The following is a 19,040-nucleotide window of genomic DNA, read 5'->3' on the forward strand; positions in this document are numbered from 1 at the left end:
TCCTTTAGTTGCTTCAGTTGCAATGGAAATAGCTTTTTTTATTGGCAGAGTAGAACGAAACCAAAGTTAAGATACGGGATTGTTTAATTTATTATCACCTACTTTTCCATCTAGTGCACAGTTTACTTTGCTTATAAGGCTCTCCTTTTTGAGAACTTGGGAAAAAATACTAAGCTTATTGCTAGGTTTTTAGAATTATTGAAACCAAAGATCTAGTACCTAATCCATCAATTTTCCGACAATGTTTTCATTTTATCATATTCGAGTCTGTGAATGCGATTTACTCTCTGTTCGTCAGAAAATAACTTTGATAGATGTCGCGATCTCTAACAGCTGCAGATGATTTATTGCAATGTAGTTACCAGACTAAACAAAGACTCTGTCTCTAACATAGCTGCTAGAAAGTTAAATAATATCTCATCATACTTTGGGATTCAGCATTACTTTTCGTCAATATCTGTTTCGTTTACACTAGATAATGGTGAGTAGAGATCTAATGCATACTTCTAATTCATAATTAATGCTTACCTTTCACTAATGTACTGGCCATTGTCTTCCAGTATAGGAACTGTATGTTGGGGACTTTTCTGAAAAGATCGAGAAAACATAACACATCAAAAATGTGGCTCACTGTTAGTGTTTGTATTACGTAAAACAATAAATAGACGGAAATTTGAACTAAGAAAGTTGGCTGTCAGTTAAGCTATGATATAATATTCATGTTACTCATTATCTCAAAATATAAAAACAAGTCAGATGTTTCAGTACAAAAATAACAGCCTCCAATTTTCCTATACATTACAAAAAGCGTGACTTTCATTAAAAATTAGAACGTTATTTTGACATACATACGCTACCACACACATGAACTTCTTTGCTATTTCCATCGTTCGCTACAATACTTACATCAAACACGAACAGAATTAGAGGTAACAGTCTTGTTAAGGAGAAAGTGGTACTTCGATGCAGCAGTCGAACATGAAGTCATTTGTGTGAAACCCGCAGTGCGGTTCGACTAAATGCTATCTTCTATCACAATTTGTGACGCCCTTGTCATCGGAGATCCAAATGCCCTCACGCGTCGAGTCTTTCACGGGCAACGTATGACTGGTACCTAAATATGAATGAAGTCACCACTGTCAGGATCATATGGTTTGGTCAATAACGTGTATGCCTCGGCTGACTCGAAAGGTAACAGGAAATGCAGTATATGTTTTTGTATGTCCATCCTTTTGGCAGGAGGTCTTTGGGACTATAGCCGTTTACTATTGTGAGAAAATAAAACGCCTGCAGCCGTTCTTATGATTTCATTTATTTTGTTGAGACCAGTTTCGGCGCTTCAGTGCGCCATCTTCAGGCTGTAGGTGATGTAGAAGGGGTTGATACGACCCCTATATATAACGTATCAGTAGCTAGCACAAGTGGATACGCAGATAATGTGAAAACGTAGGTGTCAGCACTGTAACCATCAACTGCCAACTCAAATATATGTGTTACTGAGCAACAATTCCATCAGCAATTCACTGCCAGTGAACAACAAAAATTCAAGCAAGAGCCGCATCCCGGATATGGATTATTCACTTCATACATTGTGTACCTGCTAATTAATGCGCGCAGTAATCAACATAGTCGTAGAATCATCATCATTGGACGTTATAACATGAGAAAGGTCTGCTATAAAAACGAATTAGTTGTTGGCACATGGTGATGGTGAGTTAGAACTTAAGTCAGGGTGACCGATCTTTCGAGCGGCGTAGATAGAAGACTGTTTGTATAGGATCAAATTTGAAGCGAGATGTTTCAGTTGTGGAGTAAGGCAGTTATGTGTTATACATTTCAAATTGTTATTTATTACTTCTTTTTTCTTGTGTTAAATTTGAAAAGGTAATGTACGGTGCCAACTCTGCAGAAATGCGGTCAGTGATATTGAACAGGAGGGACGATTATTACCACTCTATCTGGACAGGTCTTCCTACATGCTCGGGTAGAGCTGGTGAGGCCAGATAATACTTTCAACTGATCCCACTCACGTGTTAGTCCACAAAGCGAGCATTTTATGGAAAAATAGGTAGCTTTATAAAGAACGATGCTAGAATAATGAACATATATCACAAATAACAAAGAACAAGAAAAAGGCGAAACACATCTGGGAAAAATAAATTAAGTGGCAACAGGGAAAGGCGATTTTATTTACGAAACAAGTATATATTTTAAATTTTTGAGAACGATAGTTTGCGGCAGTTAAGACAGACGAGTATTTACATAAACTCTTCTTGATTATTTAAAATGAGCTTGTATTATTTCTTGAATTGAACTATATTTTTTTCAGAAGTTCTTTCTTTTGTCCATATCCATGGAGAGCTAACAGTGACTCAGGCCAAATTTCTTACAGTGAAAACAAACCTATTTTCGGGTAATGAACTTCGATAGTTAGGGTAAATTCCAGTTGGACAATACGCTTGTAGAGAAGAAGTCGATATCATTTATTTGAACCAGCAATGTGGAATAGCATTAATACTCTTATATTGTTAACTGTAACTAGTCACAGAGACAGACTGAATTTCAGTTGATTTCTCTTACGAAAAAGTTTCAATATTTTGAGTAATCTTTTTACCGTCTGGATGGCAGTACTATAGTTTGGAGAGTTACAGCGATATTCAGATCTATCGTTACAAATGTCTCACTATTTACATTAACGCTTCAACTACCCCATCAAGCTCAAAATACGTATTGGTTCAAATGGCTCTAAGTACTGTGGGACTTAACCCATCTGCGGTCATCAGTCCCCTAGACTTAGAACTACTTAACCCTTACTAACCTAAGGACATCACACACATCCATGCCCGAGGCAGGATTCGAACCTGCGATAGAAGCAGCAGCGTGGTTCCGGACTGAAGCGCCTACAACTGCTCGGTCACAGCAGACGGGTAAAATACGTATTGAAATATCGGTTTACCAGATAGCTAGTACTTACTACGCTCCCTGCACGAATTGAGCAGGGAATGTCATTACTCACAAGATGGGTGTGACCAACCGAAACTGGCAGTAATACAGTCTGAACACGAGAAACACTCACAAAATATTGGTAATGATTCAGGGACGTTCTCTGACTACTTTCCTATGAGGACCCCGTAACATCCGACAAATCGTTACAGAGCACTAATTTAATTATTATTTGTTCGCCCCGTTAGCCAAATATCCTTTGTCTCTGTGGAAACGCGAGAGGCGTTCATTAAGTAGCTTAACACATTTTTTCCCCGATCAATTTCAGTTGGAAAAGTCAGAATTTATTGTTTTAACTAACTACACGAAACGTGAAATGATGCACACAGTACTTAGGGGGACCGATGCAGACGCTCACTTGCAATTCATGCACAAAGCTATACTTTTGTGAAGGCTATATTGTATGGGGTGCTGGTTAGTCGCTAACGAGGTAGTTGACGTTGCTGCATACGCCTTTCGTTTTCAATATGATATTACGAGGGGGCTCAGTAAGTAATGGAACACTTTTTTTTCTCGGGCAGTTTCGCCTGAAATAATTCGAGATTGTTTGTGGCGCATCGCGGTATATTTTCGCTTCGAGCCGTATAGCTTCATGAAGTTACGATATTTGGTCGCGCTGTACGTAGACTTCAAAATGGCATCTGTAAAGCAGGTGCGTTCCCAGCAGAGAGCTGTCATTGAGTTTGTTTTGGTGGAAACCAGAGCATCACAGATATTCATCGATGATTGCATAATGTCTACAAAGGCCTGGCAGCGAACAAAAGCACGGTGAGTCGTTGGACGAAGCGACTGTCGTCATCACAACAAGGCCGTGCAATCATGTCCGGTCTCTCGCGTGCCGGCCTGCCGCGCACAGTTGCAACTGCTGTAAAGTTGGAACGTGCGGACACTTCAATTCGAGATAATCAACGGATCACAACCAAACACATCACTGTAAAATTGGACGTCTCCGTTGGTAGTACTGACACACTCGTCCACCAGCTGGAGTACTTAAAGCCGTGTGCCTGATGGGTTCCTCGCTGCCAAACAGAAGACCTTAAAGAGCACAAAGGACAATGTTTGCGGAATCGCTGGCCCGTTACTAGGCCAATCGTAACAATTTTTTGTCGGACATTGTAACAGGTGATGAAACATGGGTCCATAACTTTGAACCGGAAATAAAACGGCAACCCATGGAGTGGCGCCACACCACCTCTCGTCCGAATAAAAAGTTCAAAGTCGCACTCTCAGCCGGCAGTCATGGCGACGGTCTTCTGTTTGATGTCCTCCCTCATGGTGCAACGATCAACTCGGAAGTGCATTGTGGCACCCTCAGGAAACTGAAGGAACGACTTCAGTGCGTGTGTCGCCACAAAAATGTAGACCAACTTCTCTTTCTCCACAACAACGCAAGGCCTCTCACAAGTCTGTGTACCCGAGAGGGGTTTGTAAGTAGGCTGTTTAGGTTTTCTTATTGGTAACGCCGCTTAGCGCTCGGTATGAAAAATCACTGGCTGTGCTGTGCGTAGTGTGTGTTTAGTTTTCATTGTTGTCTGCAATTGTAGTGTTGAGCAGAGGCAGCTGGATGCTAACAGCGCGTAGCGTTGCGCAGTTGGAGGTGAGCCGCCAGCAGTGGTGGACGTGGGGAGAGAGATGGCGGAGTTTTGAAATTTGTAAGAATTGGTGTCATAAAGTGATATATATATTCTGAGTACTAAGGTAAATACATTGTTTGTTCTCCATTAAAATCTTTCATTTGCTAACTATACCTATCAGTAGTTAGTGCCTTCCGTAGTTTGAATCTTTTATTTAGCTGGCAGTAGTGGCGCTCGCGGTATAGCAGTAGCTTGAGTAACGAAGATTTTTGTGAGGTAAGTGATTTGTGAAACGTATAGGTTAATGTTAGTCAGGGCCATTCTTTTGTAGGGATTTTTGAAAGTTAGATTGCGTTGCGCTGAAATTATTCTGTGTCAGTTTAAGCACAGTCTTGTATAAATTTTTCTGAGGGGACGTTTCATATGGCAACCCTGCCAGGATTGCTTTTGCGGTGTATCTGTTTTATATCTGCACAGTTTTTCTGTATTATTCTGGAAAGTAAAATATGTTTTAGTAGTAACTTTTGTGGTATAGCTACAATGAGACAGCCTTTATCGTAGCACAACAATACGTTACATTATAGTACTTTCTTGATCACGGTAAGGTACGTAATAACTACGATATTTATACGGAAAGCATTTCACCTTCGTTTATGATGAGGTAAGTACATTGACTTCAGCAGAACTTTGCTTACAGAGGACGATAACTACGACAGTTCCACAGAATTATCTTACAGCAAAACGCACATTTAGCAACACAGGGCACGCATTTGAGTGATTAATTTGGTACTTAAACCATTTATTTATTAATGTTGTTGAATTAAAAAGAAAGTTTTTTGTGATACATTTCATTCCATTGCTGTAATCTGTAACACCTGAGGGTAAAATTACATTAATCCTCAAGGGGGTACATACTTACTTTGTGTACCATGTGTTTGGCAAGCACAAGGAGCCCTAGCTAATATGGTATTTGCTTATACAACTCTACACATCGGTACCATATTTATCTAACACATAAATTACACAGGTATCTGATCATTTAACTGAGAGAATCAAACATTTATTATACTACATCAGTGACAGATGTTTACGTAATTACACATTGGGTAACTTCACACTTACGAAATTGTATTCTATTCTGTACTTTGTGAACTGTTCATATTCTTCCAGAACCATTGTGATACTATGAGAGCTTTGAATGACATATTTGGTATGGGATCATGATTTTTAAAGTACGTTTGAGGTAGATGACACTTTTGACATGAGCACAGATTTTTTTTTTTTAGGTTTTGAAATAGGATGCCACGACGATTTTGAGATTTGGTTGAGGTTTTATGATGTTATGATGACGATGTGTATTACGCTGTTGTGGTATGTTTATGATCAATAGGCTGATGCTATGTGAGGAATTTGATTATGCTATGTATTTCTTATGATTAAATATTGAAGAAGTGTCGACAAATATGTATATGTGTAATAAAGCAAGGAATAATGAGTAGTGGTTAGGGACTCTGGTTTGTGCAAAAGGTTGTTGGAAACCAAGAATCGTACTTTAAGAGTTATGAAATGTATGTAAATGTCTGAATGTATTACAATGCCGATGAAAAATTTTTGGACAGTATTATATTTAAAGGATTTTGTTTCTACAGATTTGTAACGCAAATTCTCAACCTGTGAAAATATTTTTATATGTGACTGTCACTGTAGCAGAAACTGATGTCGTAAATTTTTCGGTAAGAAAGGTAAGTGACCACCTGCACGTAATGCGTCGTGGGCACCCAGCTGCGCGACAGGCGCCCGGAAAAAGAGCCATTAGTGTGTGCCTGTCAGAGGCACAGGTGAAAAAAAAAAGAGGCCATTATCCTCGCTATTGACATTCCTTTGTAGAAAGCATCGTAAATACGACACCCTCAAACTTGAAAACATGATTACACTGTAGAGTTCTTAATTTATGATATTTACTGAAATGAAATGATGAGAAACGTTTCATGTCTATTGTCTTGCTAGCTGGAAGATTGTTTACTGCATTATGAAGTGCCTTATGGCTAGCGAATGATGTTTCACGCCTTGCTTTGCCTATTTTGTTTAATATCTAGTTTCTTGTTGCAACGCAGCATTGTTTAAATTAAAATTTAATACATGTACTAATATAACTACTTTCTGTCTACAGACAAGTAAATAATCATTTTATGATGTACTTCCTTAGAAAAGAGAGCACAAATAGACATTTCCCTTCACAGGACTTACAAAAATAATTTGTTTTACGATTTGGTAACTTATCTGCTAGCGTATGTTCTAGTGATGCATCACTCTAGTGTTAAGGTGTGACATAGGTATTACACATTTTTACTGTAATATTTTTTCTGCTTGAGCTTTGTCATATTTAGGTATAAGTTATAGCATTTGCTGCTGCTGTTTGCCATTCATAGTGCTACTGAATGTCACTTTGTATTACTAGGTTAAGCCAATTTTATTACTGATTTATTTTTCTTGTTTGCTGCGCATTGCCTTATATTAGTTGTAATATTGGTCCCTTTTTTTGCCAATTTCCATTTTTTATCATTGCTGTTTGTGTAAATTGTTTTGTGCTGCTGCATTGCCTCGTCCCTTAGTTAAGCATCTGAGCTCAGTAGATTTAAGTTAGCTTAAGAGGGGGTAGACTATATATAAGAGAATGAGTTGCGATGGATTTGAAGAAATGCACTGAGAGGTTATATGAGAAAAGTACAGAAATCAGGTATAGATAGGACGTTTTGGAAATAATGAAGAACTAAGGGAGATCTCTGAGAAGTAAAGAAAGTTTTGTTTGCAAAATACTGCAGTAAAACAAACCCTGTCCTTTCCTTTTGTGTTATCCCACTATGTGTTTATGTACCCTTGTGTATTTGTCTTTTTCCTGTCTTTATGTGCTTAGCTAATAAGATTTATGTTGTAGAATTTTTCAAATACTATATTATTTTCTTTGTAAATATGTTCAGACATTATTTATTGTGTTTTGTTTTAATGCTCATGTGTGAAGTTGATGTTTCAAAAGTTATTCTGATCTTTTATGTATGTACTTATGTCATTATTTTTGTAACACTGATGTATTTGCTATTTCGATTCTTTTGTAAAGCCTGTACTACTGCAAATGTTATTTGTATTGTTATGTTCTTTAAAGATGTGTTTTGTACCTTTGTTATTGCATTCTTATGTTATAAAATTGTAATTGACACCAGTTCATCAAATTAAGTAACTTGTAAATTACATTTCACTGCACACGTTTCTGTTGGTCATAGTATATGGCCAATATGTGAGAAGTAGGGACTGATAGTGTTTGCACATGTGTTAATAACTCAGTAAGGGACTGGATAACAGCATTGCTGGTTCTAAGGACATTTCAAAGACAATTTTTGTGAGTGCACAAGTGGTGGTTATGGACTTGTTATATTATCCGCAAGACTCTTCAATGGTGATTGTGCGCCTGCACAGTCAAACAGATGGCTGCTGGCCATCTCTACAAGGACTACAGTGGGTCTACACCTTTGATGACCCACCAATACCATTATTTCTACAAGGACTGCAATGGGTCTGCACCTCTGGTGGCCCACCAATACCGTAATCTCTACCAGGACTACAGTGGGTCTGCTCTGTGATGACCTACCTACCGATAGTCTTCAACGTCGACTGACTCTGTTGTGGCCCATTACCTGTCTGCATGTCAAGAGTCAGCACTGTCTTTCCGTTGGAAGGACAACACTACTTCTTCAAGACTGCATGGAAATCCACTACTTCCGTGTGCATTTTCTTTTACTACTCAGACTTTGAGAAAAACACTACTATTTTACTGTGATAAATGATCAGGACTGTCTATATGGACTGTGAGAAAATTTTAGCTTTTGACCAACACTATCAATAAGTGTGTGCATTTGATATCTTTGTTATAGTAATTATGAAAAATTTTATCAAATCATTATTGGCCACTGCCCAAAACAATTTGTAAAAATTTTTTATGGGGAGCACGGGGGCTATGTAAGTAGGCTGTTTAGGTTTTCTTATTGGTAAGGCTACTTAGCGCTCGGTATGAAAAATCACTGGCTGTGCCGTGCGCAGTGTGTGTTTAGTTTGCATTGTTGTCTGCCATTGTAGTGTTGAGCAGAGGCAGCTGGATGCTAACAGCGCGCAGCATTGCGCAGTTGGAGGTGAGCCGCCAGCAGTGGTGGACGTGGGGAGAGAGATGGCGGAGTTTTGAAATTTGTAAGAATTGGTGTCATAAAGTGATATATATATTCTGAGTACTAAGGTAAATACATTGTTTGTTCTCCATTAAAATCTTTCATTTGCTAACTACACCTATCAGTAGTTAGTGCCTTCCGTAGTTTGAATCTTTTATTTAGCTGGCAGTAGTAGCGCTCGCGGTATAGCAGTAGCTTGAGTAACGAAGATTTTTGTGAGGTAAGTGATTTGTGAAACATATAGGTTAATGTTAGTCAGGGCCATTCTTTTGTAGGGATTTTTGAAAGTCAGATTGCGTTGCGCTGAAATTATTCTGTGTCAGTTTAAGCACAGTCTTGTATAAATTTTTCTAAGGGGACGTTTCAGGTTCACAAAACTGCAATGGACTGTTCTTCCTCATCCCCCTTATGGTCCGGATCTCGCACCTTTCGACTCCCACCTGTTTGGCCCAATGAAGAATGCACTGCGCGGAAAGCAGGGCGTGGGTGATGGGAAGGCTATTGAGCGAGCCTTTGGCTCCGGCGTCGACCAATAGCGTGGTACCATGCGAGCATACATGCCCTCCCGGTAAGGTGACATAAGGCCCTCGCACAGAACGAAGATTATGTTGCAAATAGGGTTTTGTAGCAAAAAGAGTGGGTAATAAATGGTGTGCTATGATCATGAACAAAAACCATCAACATGCTTCCAGAAAAAAAGATGTGTTACATTACTTATTGAACGTCCCTCGTACGTTCAAAAGTTTCTCACAGCAATCACCAAAATGTTCAACAGAAAACACAGAGTAAACCAACAACTATCAGAATATGCAAAATTACTGTAACGTGCAACTGTCAGTTTTGTGTTGAAGTTGCCGCCGCTTTGACAACAGCTCAGCACAGTATCATTCTGCTGCTCTTCCACTGCATTCAGTGAAATCACATACGAGGTACACAATAGCCAATTTTTCATCAGTAAATCTATCCATACTCCTGTATATCACTGTTAACGTACAACAGTCGAAAAAAAACGCAGAGACAGAACCAAGCAGTCTGAATGCAAACCTGAGGGCAAAGAGTAAAGTTACTTTATAGACAAGACACACAGAACCTACCATAGATATTTTCATTGTTGGGTAGATATATTAAGCGCCATTCAGATACACATACATATGGGAGCAAGAAATCAAACACGATGCAGTTACTTTGTGTTGAGGTACCGAAGTCCACTGCTGCATCGTATTGAAACATTCAGCAAATGTCCGCCTGCTTAGCTGGAGGTAACGTGCTCGCCTCCCATGCAAGCGGGCCCGGGTTCGATTACCGGCAGCTCGTGGAGTGGGTGTTGTGCTGTCCTCATCATCATTTCATCCTCATCCGCAAGTCTCCCAATGTAGCGTCGACTGAAATATGACTTCTACTTGGCGGCCGCACTTCCCCGGATGGGGCCTCCCGGCCAACGATGCCACACGCTCATTTCATTTCATTCAGCAAATATTCCTGAACAAGTCCAGGACTATATCTATGGAGTTTTGATTCGTGGAGTCTACTCGATTAACAAGCAGACAGTAACAGTGGTTCTGTAACCTTACGATCTTAAGTCACCTTAGTTGCGATTGTTATAGTTGTTATTAACTTTACACAGAGGTCGAAGAACTTCTATCAATGACAAGTATATGAAAACGTATTTCTTTTGATCAGGAAGTAAAAGTCAAACATTGCGAGATTTTTCTCTGAGTACATAATATTTTGAATAGGAACCCATTCCGGAAACGTACCGTTTCTGTTCTACGATGTTTTCAGTTAGATGTTTAACTCGTCCACTTGTGCTTGAGGATCTGAATTAGGCATCACGCAGTACAATTATTAGGTAATAATTCGAAAAGAATCATAACAAAACATCTATCACTGAAGCACAATTGTATTAACACGTAAGGCCGGTGTAGCCGAGCGGTTCTAGGCGCTTCAGTCTGGAACCGCGACCGCTAAGGTCGCAGGTTCGAATCCTACCTCGGGCATGGATGTTTGTGCTATCCTTAGGTTAGTTAGGTTTAAGTAGTTCTAAGTTCTAGGGGACTGATGACCTCAGTCCCATAGTGCTCAGAGCCATTTTTTTTATTAACACGTAAACATTACGTGTTTACACTGTTCGAAATCAAGAAAGGACCCAACATTTTATACGTACAGAATAGTACTGATGCATTACAACAGCGGCACGATGTGGCGATCACCTACGTTGTTACAGACACTGTACCTACGAAGCACGTTCTGGTACACACACTCTAAACCATCTGGGTTCCTTCAGTCTGCAGCGCAGAAGCCACAACTCGTTCCAGCAGAACTTTCTCTGTCTCTACAGAAGTCTCGTATAGTAAACATTACTTTCGACCCACAAGAAGTAGTACACGTCATCGAGTCTCCCCTACTGTATACCAGCACAAGCCACTCAGAGGTTTTCCTTTACCTCAGTAGATGTGGACGAGTTACAGATCGAATTGAAACCGTCGTAGAACGGAAACGGTGCGTTTTCCAACATTGGTCCCTCTTGAAAATAGAAGGGTCGTCCAATAATTAAAGAAACAAATTGGTTTAGGGGAAAAACTGTTTGTAGGGAAAGTTTTGTACTTTTATGGCTTCAGGTTGGCATGACTGGGCTGAGCCCTGATCAGCTGATGTATCAACAATGTCTTCTTTATAACCTCAAAAATACATTTCAAGATGGCGAGTCCACTTCAAACGTCCACATTAGTTGAACAACGTTCTGTTATTCGTCTTTTACTTGCTGAAGGCGAGAAATCAGTGAACGTATACTGTTGAATGTCTAAAGTTTATGGTGAAAGTTATATGAATCATGCAAATTTTTAGAAGTGGATAAAGCAGTTCAACAATGGTTGCGACACAGTAACTGACGAGCACCATTCTGGCCCACCACTTGGACTTTCAACTGCCTAACTTGAAAGTCGAATTGATGACATTATTCGTGCCGACCGCCGTATGACGGTGAAAATGATAGATGATAAACTTCGAGTTAGTACTGGTACAGTTTCTAACATTGTCTGCAATAAGTACCGCAAAACATATGCAGCAACATGGGTCCCAAAGGAGTTGACAAGGCCACACGAGGAAACAAGGTCGAGAGTGTGCACAGAGCTAAAGGAACGTTATGAAAGGGAAGGTGAGCATTTCCTCACCAAAATTTTAACTTGAGATGAAGCTTGGGTTCACTATTGTTGTTGTTGTGGTCTTCAGTCCTGAGACTGGTTTGATGCAGCTCTCCATGCTACTCTATCCTGTGCAAGCTTTTTCATCTCCCAGTACCTACTGCAACCTACATCCTTCTGAATCTGCTTAGTGTACTCATCTCTCGGTCTCCCTCTACGATTTTTACCCTCCACACTGCCCTCCAATGCTAAATTTGTGATCCCTTGATGCCTCAAAACATGTCCTACCAACCGATCCCTTCTTCTAGTCAAGTTGTGCCACAAACTTCTCTTCTCCCCAATCCTATTCAATACCTCCTCATTAGTTACGTGATCTATCCACCTTATCTTCAGTATTCTTCTGTAGCACCACATTTCGAAAGCTTCTATTCTCTTCTTGTCCAAACTAGTTATCGTCCATGTTTCACTTCCATACATGGCTACACTCCAAACAAATACTTTCAGAAACGACTTCCTGATACATAAATCTATATTCGATGTTAACAAATTTCTCTTCTTCAGAAACGCTTTCCTTGCCATTGCCAGTCTACATTTTATATCCTCTCTACTTCGACCATCATCAGTTATTTTACTTCCTAAATAGCAAAACTCCTTTACTACTTTAAGTGTCTTATTTCCTAATCTAATTCCCTCAGCAACACCCGATTTAATTTGACTACATTCCATTATCCTCGTTTTGCTTTTGTTGATGTTCATCTTATATCCTCCTTTCAAGACACTGTCCATTCCGTTCAACTGCTCTTCCAAGTCCTTTGCCGTCTATTATGAGCCACAATCCAAAAGATGATGCACTCCATCTCACCTATAAGAAAAAATTCAAAACTCAAGCAACAGCAGGAAAAGACATGTTGACGGTGTTTTAGGATGCTGAACGTCCAGTTTTTTGTGATTATCTCGAAGAGCAGCATACAATGAACAGCCAATACTACTCGGATTTACTTTTAAACAAAGTGAAGCCAGATATGGGAGAGAGAGACGACGTGGATCTCAGAGGAGTGGCGTGATTCTCCAGCAAGAAAACGAATGTCCTCATGTTGCTCAAGTAACCCGTGAAACATCGACAAAATGGGCTGGGAAGTACTGCCTCATCCACCTTACCGTCCAGATTTAGCACTTAGTGATTTCCATTTGTTTGGTGCACCGAAGGAGGCATTATGTGGGGAGAGGGTCCAGGATAACGAGGGCGTGAAAAAGTTTGTGGGAAATTGTTTCACACATCAAGATAAAGAGTTATTTGCAGCCGGAATAAAAAAGCTTGTAGCCCGTTGTAAGAAGTGTATAAATGTTCAAGAGGATTGTGTTGAAATATGCGAAAAGTATTGCTTTGTAAAAATAAAAGCTTTCTCTCCAGACCAATTTGCCTCTTTAATTGCTGAATAACCCTCGTATTATGTACTTACTCCCCTCTACAAGTCCTACAAGTTTGCAAGGGGAATTCCGGAACACCTTGAATATGATGAAGCGCGAGGAAAAAGCGTAGGCCAGTAGGAGCTGTTACATTTCAAACAAGTAAGTACTGCTGTTCTTATCCTGAAGGTTGGCTTCAAAATCCCCAGTGCCTTTTTAGATGTGGTCTTGTTGGAGGTGGTATGTCCTTGTCATCCTCCAACCTTTGACTCGACTTAGCCATAGATTTAAAGGGGGGGGGGGCGTACGTTCTGATTTGAGTCCGTAGCATCGCGCAGTTTTCCATTTTTCACATATACCCTTGTATCTCGTTCGGATAACGACGTCGATTCCGCCACACAAGATATCGACGTTTTCTAGTCAAAGAGGTTGCAGCGCATGGCAAGTGACGATAGGGGTGTTTCAGCGCCTCACTTGGTTCCGCTACTTAGAGGTCAAAATGACTTTATAAGAAGCGGGCAAGAGCTCAACTGATATGGTGTTTGCCGAGTGAATACTGTTGACTTCGTCCTCGTCACGCACTGGATCCTGGCTGCTCGCTACTGGATTGGGCTACGGATTGCTACACGGACTTTTACTTGCTGTGCTGATAACTACTTCGGCAGGACTTACGGCCTTCCCGGTATTATTCTTCAACAGTAAAGTTTGCTCGCTGCCGCCCAGATAGCGCGTTCAGGTTTTCTGGATTTGTCCTTTGTTCTGTAGCTGTTTACATTGTGAATTAATAAAGCTGTGCACGTTGGTACAGATGAACCAAACAAACGTTTACAAAATATGCAAATCATTGTCAGAGAATAAAGAAGTGAGAAGCAAGGGAAAAAATGTAATTGTTCCATCTCAGTATTGAAATACACAGATATGGCTACCTAGTCTAATCATTGCCCCTTTAGATACCGAGAGTCTGTTATTACTCACTGTTACAGTGCTGAAGGCATGACCTATACACTTTCAGCACCATTCAGCCAGTGCATCTACTGATGTCTGCTTTTTTGCTGAAAAACTTGCAAGTCATTAAAATGCAAACCACGTGATCTTCCACCATCATCTGCACGTGGTTAAAATACACCAAAATCAAATTCCTCTGATTGCCCCACGGAAAGAAGTCCACTGATGTCAAAGCTAATGATGGCGTTTACGGCACCTCACAACGATAACTTAGTATTTTTAGCATTGAGCCATTTCTCTTCCGACAGAGTTGGCGAGACCACAGAGACCATAGAGAAATATGTTTTTCCATTAATGTTTTACACAACTTAAAGCAAATGACTGGATGTTTCCTATGAAATTTCCTTTTCTCGTCCCAAGTAATTTAAATAGATTTCTTCTACATGAACTTCCAACCATCAAAATTTGTAGAAGCATTTTTTGCGCTCTATAAGCAATGAATTAGGTAATTTATGTAAACAGTGACACACATATTACCTTCAACATTTCAGGCGTTTTCAAGTCCTTATAGACGTCCTTTACATCCTCTATTTTGAGTTCAACACCGATGATACCGGCGACCAGTCGTACCAGACGGCATGGAGGGCTCAAGGGATGGTTGTAAAGAGTCAGCGGAGCCATTTTGTTTTCTGAAAAATAAATTGAACATTAAATAATAAAATTTTGGAAAAACAGCCTCTTCTCCACACCAGTTTGTGACTGAGGGCATTTTTCAGTAAACAGGACAACACAAATAAGTTTTGACGACTTTGCTAAGAAAATACGAAATATATGAGGAGATGTGGTGCAGCTTATTTTGAAATAGAGTTGTAATCAGCCCGCGATTTTGGATACATTTTCAGTTTGATTTACGTCACAGTATCACCAGTCTGAAATTCTGTAACAAAACAATGACACTGAAGGTTACTTAGACACTAACATCACTTTGTATGGGAGCAGTTTCTTTCTCTCACCTTTACGCGTTTCCCTAAGACGTCCCGAATGTTGCGGGAGACAAATCCGTGTAAAGAAGCTTTTGTCCTCCACGAGAATACAAAATGAAAATATCGTTATAAGTTTATATCTCATTGACGTTGTTTTTAGTATTTGCGCTTAATGAGACTAGACTCTGAAGCGTGCACAATGTACTTTCATGGTGTGAAAATGCGATGCACAGCGATTTTCTAAAAACACACATGTGCTGAAACGTTATGACAACTGGCCATCGCGCGTTTGGTCTTGCGGACACTTAACTCGCTAAGGAAACTACGGTACGTATGCAAGCGGAGCGGAGATGAATTAGGATTCATTACAACAACAATACGGGCAGCGAACGGGGAAATCGACTTGAGGGACTTTGACAAACGGCAAACTGTTATGATCCGGCGACTGAAAACAAGCATCTTGGAAACGGAGAAACTGGTCAACTGTTTGTGTGCTACTGTCGTGAGCATCTATGGAAAGTGGATGAAGGTCCGTGATGCTGGAGTAGGCGAAAAGGTGTTGAGCGTACATACCTCGTCACAGAACGTGGAGATCGTAAACTTCCCCATCATGAAAAGCAGGACAGATACGTGATCTGTGGCAAATAAGACAAGAGAAGTCAATGCTGGTGCAGGAAAAAGTGCTTGGACCAGAATGTACATTTTTGAACACTGGAGTCTGCAGCAGACAGCCTACACGTATTCTTATGTTGATCCAAAAACATGGTCAGTTACGATTTTTGTGGCCACGGGATAATAGAAATTCGATGGCGCATCACTGAAAACATACCGTCTGACGAGATGAGTTACGTTTTTTGTTACGGAAGGTCTATGGTCGTATCTGGATACGCCTTAATAGACGTGAACAGCGATTCCAAACATACACAGCGCCATTGACACAGGCCGGTAGGAAAAGCATTAGCAGCGGGGTGATATTCATCTGGGTTCAATGTGACTTGTGGTAGTAATCGAAGGTTTCATGACAGCTGTAGATTACATCAACTCTGTTGTGGACCACCTGCGTACCCTCAAGCTTGTTGTCTTCTCCGAAGGCGATGGCATCCGCCAGCTGGGTAACTTCGTGTGACAAGACCAGAAGAGTGCTACATTGGTTTGAGAAGCATGACAGTGAACTCTTGTTGATACCTTGGACACCAAATTCGCCTGCCCTAAACCCGATGGGACACATCAGAGAAGCTAACAGGCGTCAGCTCCATGCTCACAGACCACCGACCCGTACTTTCTGAGAACTCTTTGACCTGTGCGTAAGCATCTGGTGCCATATTCCTCCGAAATCCTACCCAGGACCTCTCGAATCCATATTGAGTTCCGGCTCCGTAGGGAAATCAACATGTTATTAACCAGTTAGTCTCAATGTTTTGTCGCATCAGTGTATAATCAGAAGTTAATGTGTACCACCATATACTTTCATCTGTAGTAGACAAGTGTCACCGTCTCTGTGGTATGCAGATGTGGGGTCACGCAGTGAGTGCTAGAGGGGCTCTGCCGAAAAACTACATGGTATTTTAGGCCATAATGGTAACAGGTACTGTACCTAACCAATGTGATTTAATATTTGAGTTCAGCATCAGCGCTCATGCTGTCAGCAGTTAGTCATATATGTCAAAGTATTTACCTACTTTAATTCTTAACATTATTGTAGGAAATTTTAATGAGCGCTGTGCATACAACTTTTTAACGAAATGGACCTGCTAATGTCAACAAAAAATGGAATAGGCTGCGTTAAGTGAGATGACAGTACTGTTCTGCCCTAAATGGGTGCAGTATATTACGAGCATGTAAGCATTAGAGGATGTATGATATAACTTTGATGTTGAATGAATACTGTATGTGTACAGCATGTCTAGCGAAGGAGTCCCTGATTTCAAAATTAAATAGACCGAAAAATGTGATCGATAGGCGAGCGCAACAAACGGTATGTGTATTATGAAAGGTGTAACAATTTTACACAAACGTTTCGAAATAGTTTGAAACCCGCTAACAAATGACGCTGTGATCACAATACGTAGTGCCTGTAAGTGCTGCGCCGCAGCTCAGAGCTACCGGTTTACCATCGAAACGTGAATGTAGGTTGAAATCGGACATCCCACAGGACAACGTGTTTTTCTGGTGCTGGTTCAAATGGTTCAAATGGCTTTGAGTACTTTAGGACTTAAAATGTGAGGTCATCAGTCCCCTAGAACTTAGAACTACTTAAACCTAACTAACCTAAGGACATCACACACATCCATGTCCGAGGCAGGATTCGAACCTGCGACCGTAGCGGTCGCGCGGTTCCAGACTGAAGCGCCTAGAACCGCTGGGCCACAACGGCAGGCTCTGGTGCTGGAATACTACAGTTGAGAACACAGTCGTGCAGTAACGAGGCCCAGTTTTAATGTATCAAAAGGACTCGATGACAAAACCATTCGCAGGCACTTAGCCAAATTCCAACGGACAGGAAGCTTTGGTTATAATATAGAGGGGAGTGTTGGCTCGAAGCCAATTGTAGTTACTCCTGAAATGTCGTCACCGTTTCTGGAATTATTCAGCTAATCCGAGAAAATCCGTCCGAAGAACTGCAGAAAAGACTGATTTGCAGCTTTCCAACACACAGAAAGTACTGAGACAGAGCGTATACGTTTCCAGCCAAAATTCAAACCCGATAGGCCATACCTGTACGAGCTATGCGGCAGAGGGCTGACTTTGAGAACCAGATTCTCTCAGTGATTGATAATGAAGGAATTAATGTTGGCTTCATATGTTTCACAGATGATGCACACTTCCTCCTGAACGGAGTCTTAAATAAAAAGAACTGGCGAGTCTGTGTTTCCGAAAATCACAATTTGTGTGAAGGGAAACCACTACATTCTCTCAAAGTTTCTGTTTGGGCTGGGGTCAGATGCAGTATAGGCCCTTTTTTCATGATAAACCACTAGTGAACGTTACGTTGCAGTTTCGAAACAGTTTTTCGTCACACAGCTATAACTGGAGGATCGATCGGGCACAGAGAGGTTCATTCGAGGTGGGGCGACCACATCGCACCTTCTTGGTGTGTGCTTCGGGAAGGAAGATATTGCGATGGATTCCTGCTAATTTACTGGGGCAGGGATAGTTTGGCCTCATCTGACTCCTTGTGACTACTTTTAGTGGGGCACATTGAAAGACACTGTCTGTCGGAACCATCCCACCACGATGGACGAGCTTCAATCGACGATCTGTGTGTCATCTAAACCCATTTCCGTTGCTACACTACAGGTTGTGATGGCAAACTTCGTTGTTTGGTGTCGCCACCTCCATACTGCGAGCGATCGATATTTCGAAAAGAATGTGATGTGATGGCATAGACTCTCTGCAGAGGACGAGTTTAATTATGTACGCTGATACTGTAAGAGCTTGCACAGCATACAACGCCATCCGTCAGCACTTCTCCATCTATTTACAAACTTGTGTATAACGTTTGTATAAAATTCTAACAGTTTCGCAATAAACATATCATTTGCTGCACTCTTCTGTCAGCCTTTGTTTTCGAAGTATTTAATTTTGAAATCAGAGACTCCTTCGCTGGACACCGTGTATTAGACGTGGACCAGCAAAGATCAGTAAATAATGTAAATAACGAATAAGGTCTTATCTGTTTTCAGTGGAGACCGCAAATCTGCCAGAGTGAAATACTCCCTATTAGGCATTTGGTTTCGTTTTGTCCTCAAGTTGTAGGAGAAGGTAAGTGATCTG

The 19,040-nt window shown here is 40.8% G+C and overlaps 1 protein-coding gene across 3 annotated transcripts in view; it reads right to left on the minus strand.

The window, feature by feature from the left end:
- Window positions 1-19,040, minus strand: part of LOC126336726 (glutathione S-transferase D5-like) — a 216,006-nt gene that overhangs the window by 10,481 nt on the left and 186,485 nt on the right. For all 3 annotated transcript variants that reach the window (XM_050000711.1, XM_050000709.1, XM_050000710.1), the window contains exons 2-3: window positions 14,821-14,972; window positions 529-587 (exon numbers count right to left, since the gene is read on the minus strand). In XM_050000711.1, coding sequence (XP_049856668.1) covers window positions 529-587; window positions 14,821-14,964 — 203 coding nt within the window. In that variant the 5' untranslated portion in view covers window positions 14,965-14,972. The remainder of the gene's footprint in view (window positions 1-528; window positions 588-14,820; window positions 14,973-19,040) is intronic.

This window comes from Schistocerca gregaria, chromosome 2 (genome assembly GCF_023897955.1).
Source record: "Schistocerca gregaria isolate iqSchGreg1 chromosome 2, iqSchGreg1.2, whole genome shotgun sequence".
Classification (NCBI taxonomy): domain Eukaryota; kingdom Metazoa; phylum Arthropoda; class Insecta; order Orthoptera; family Acrididae; genus Schistocerca; species Schistocerca gregaria.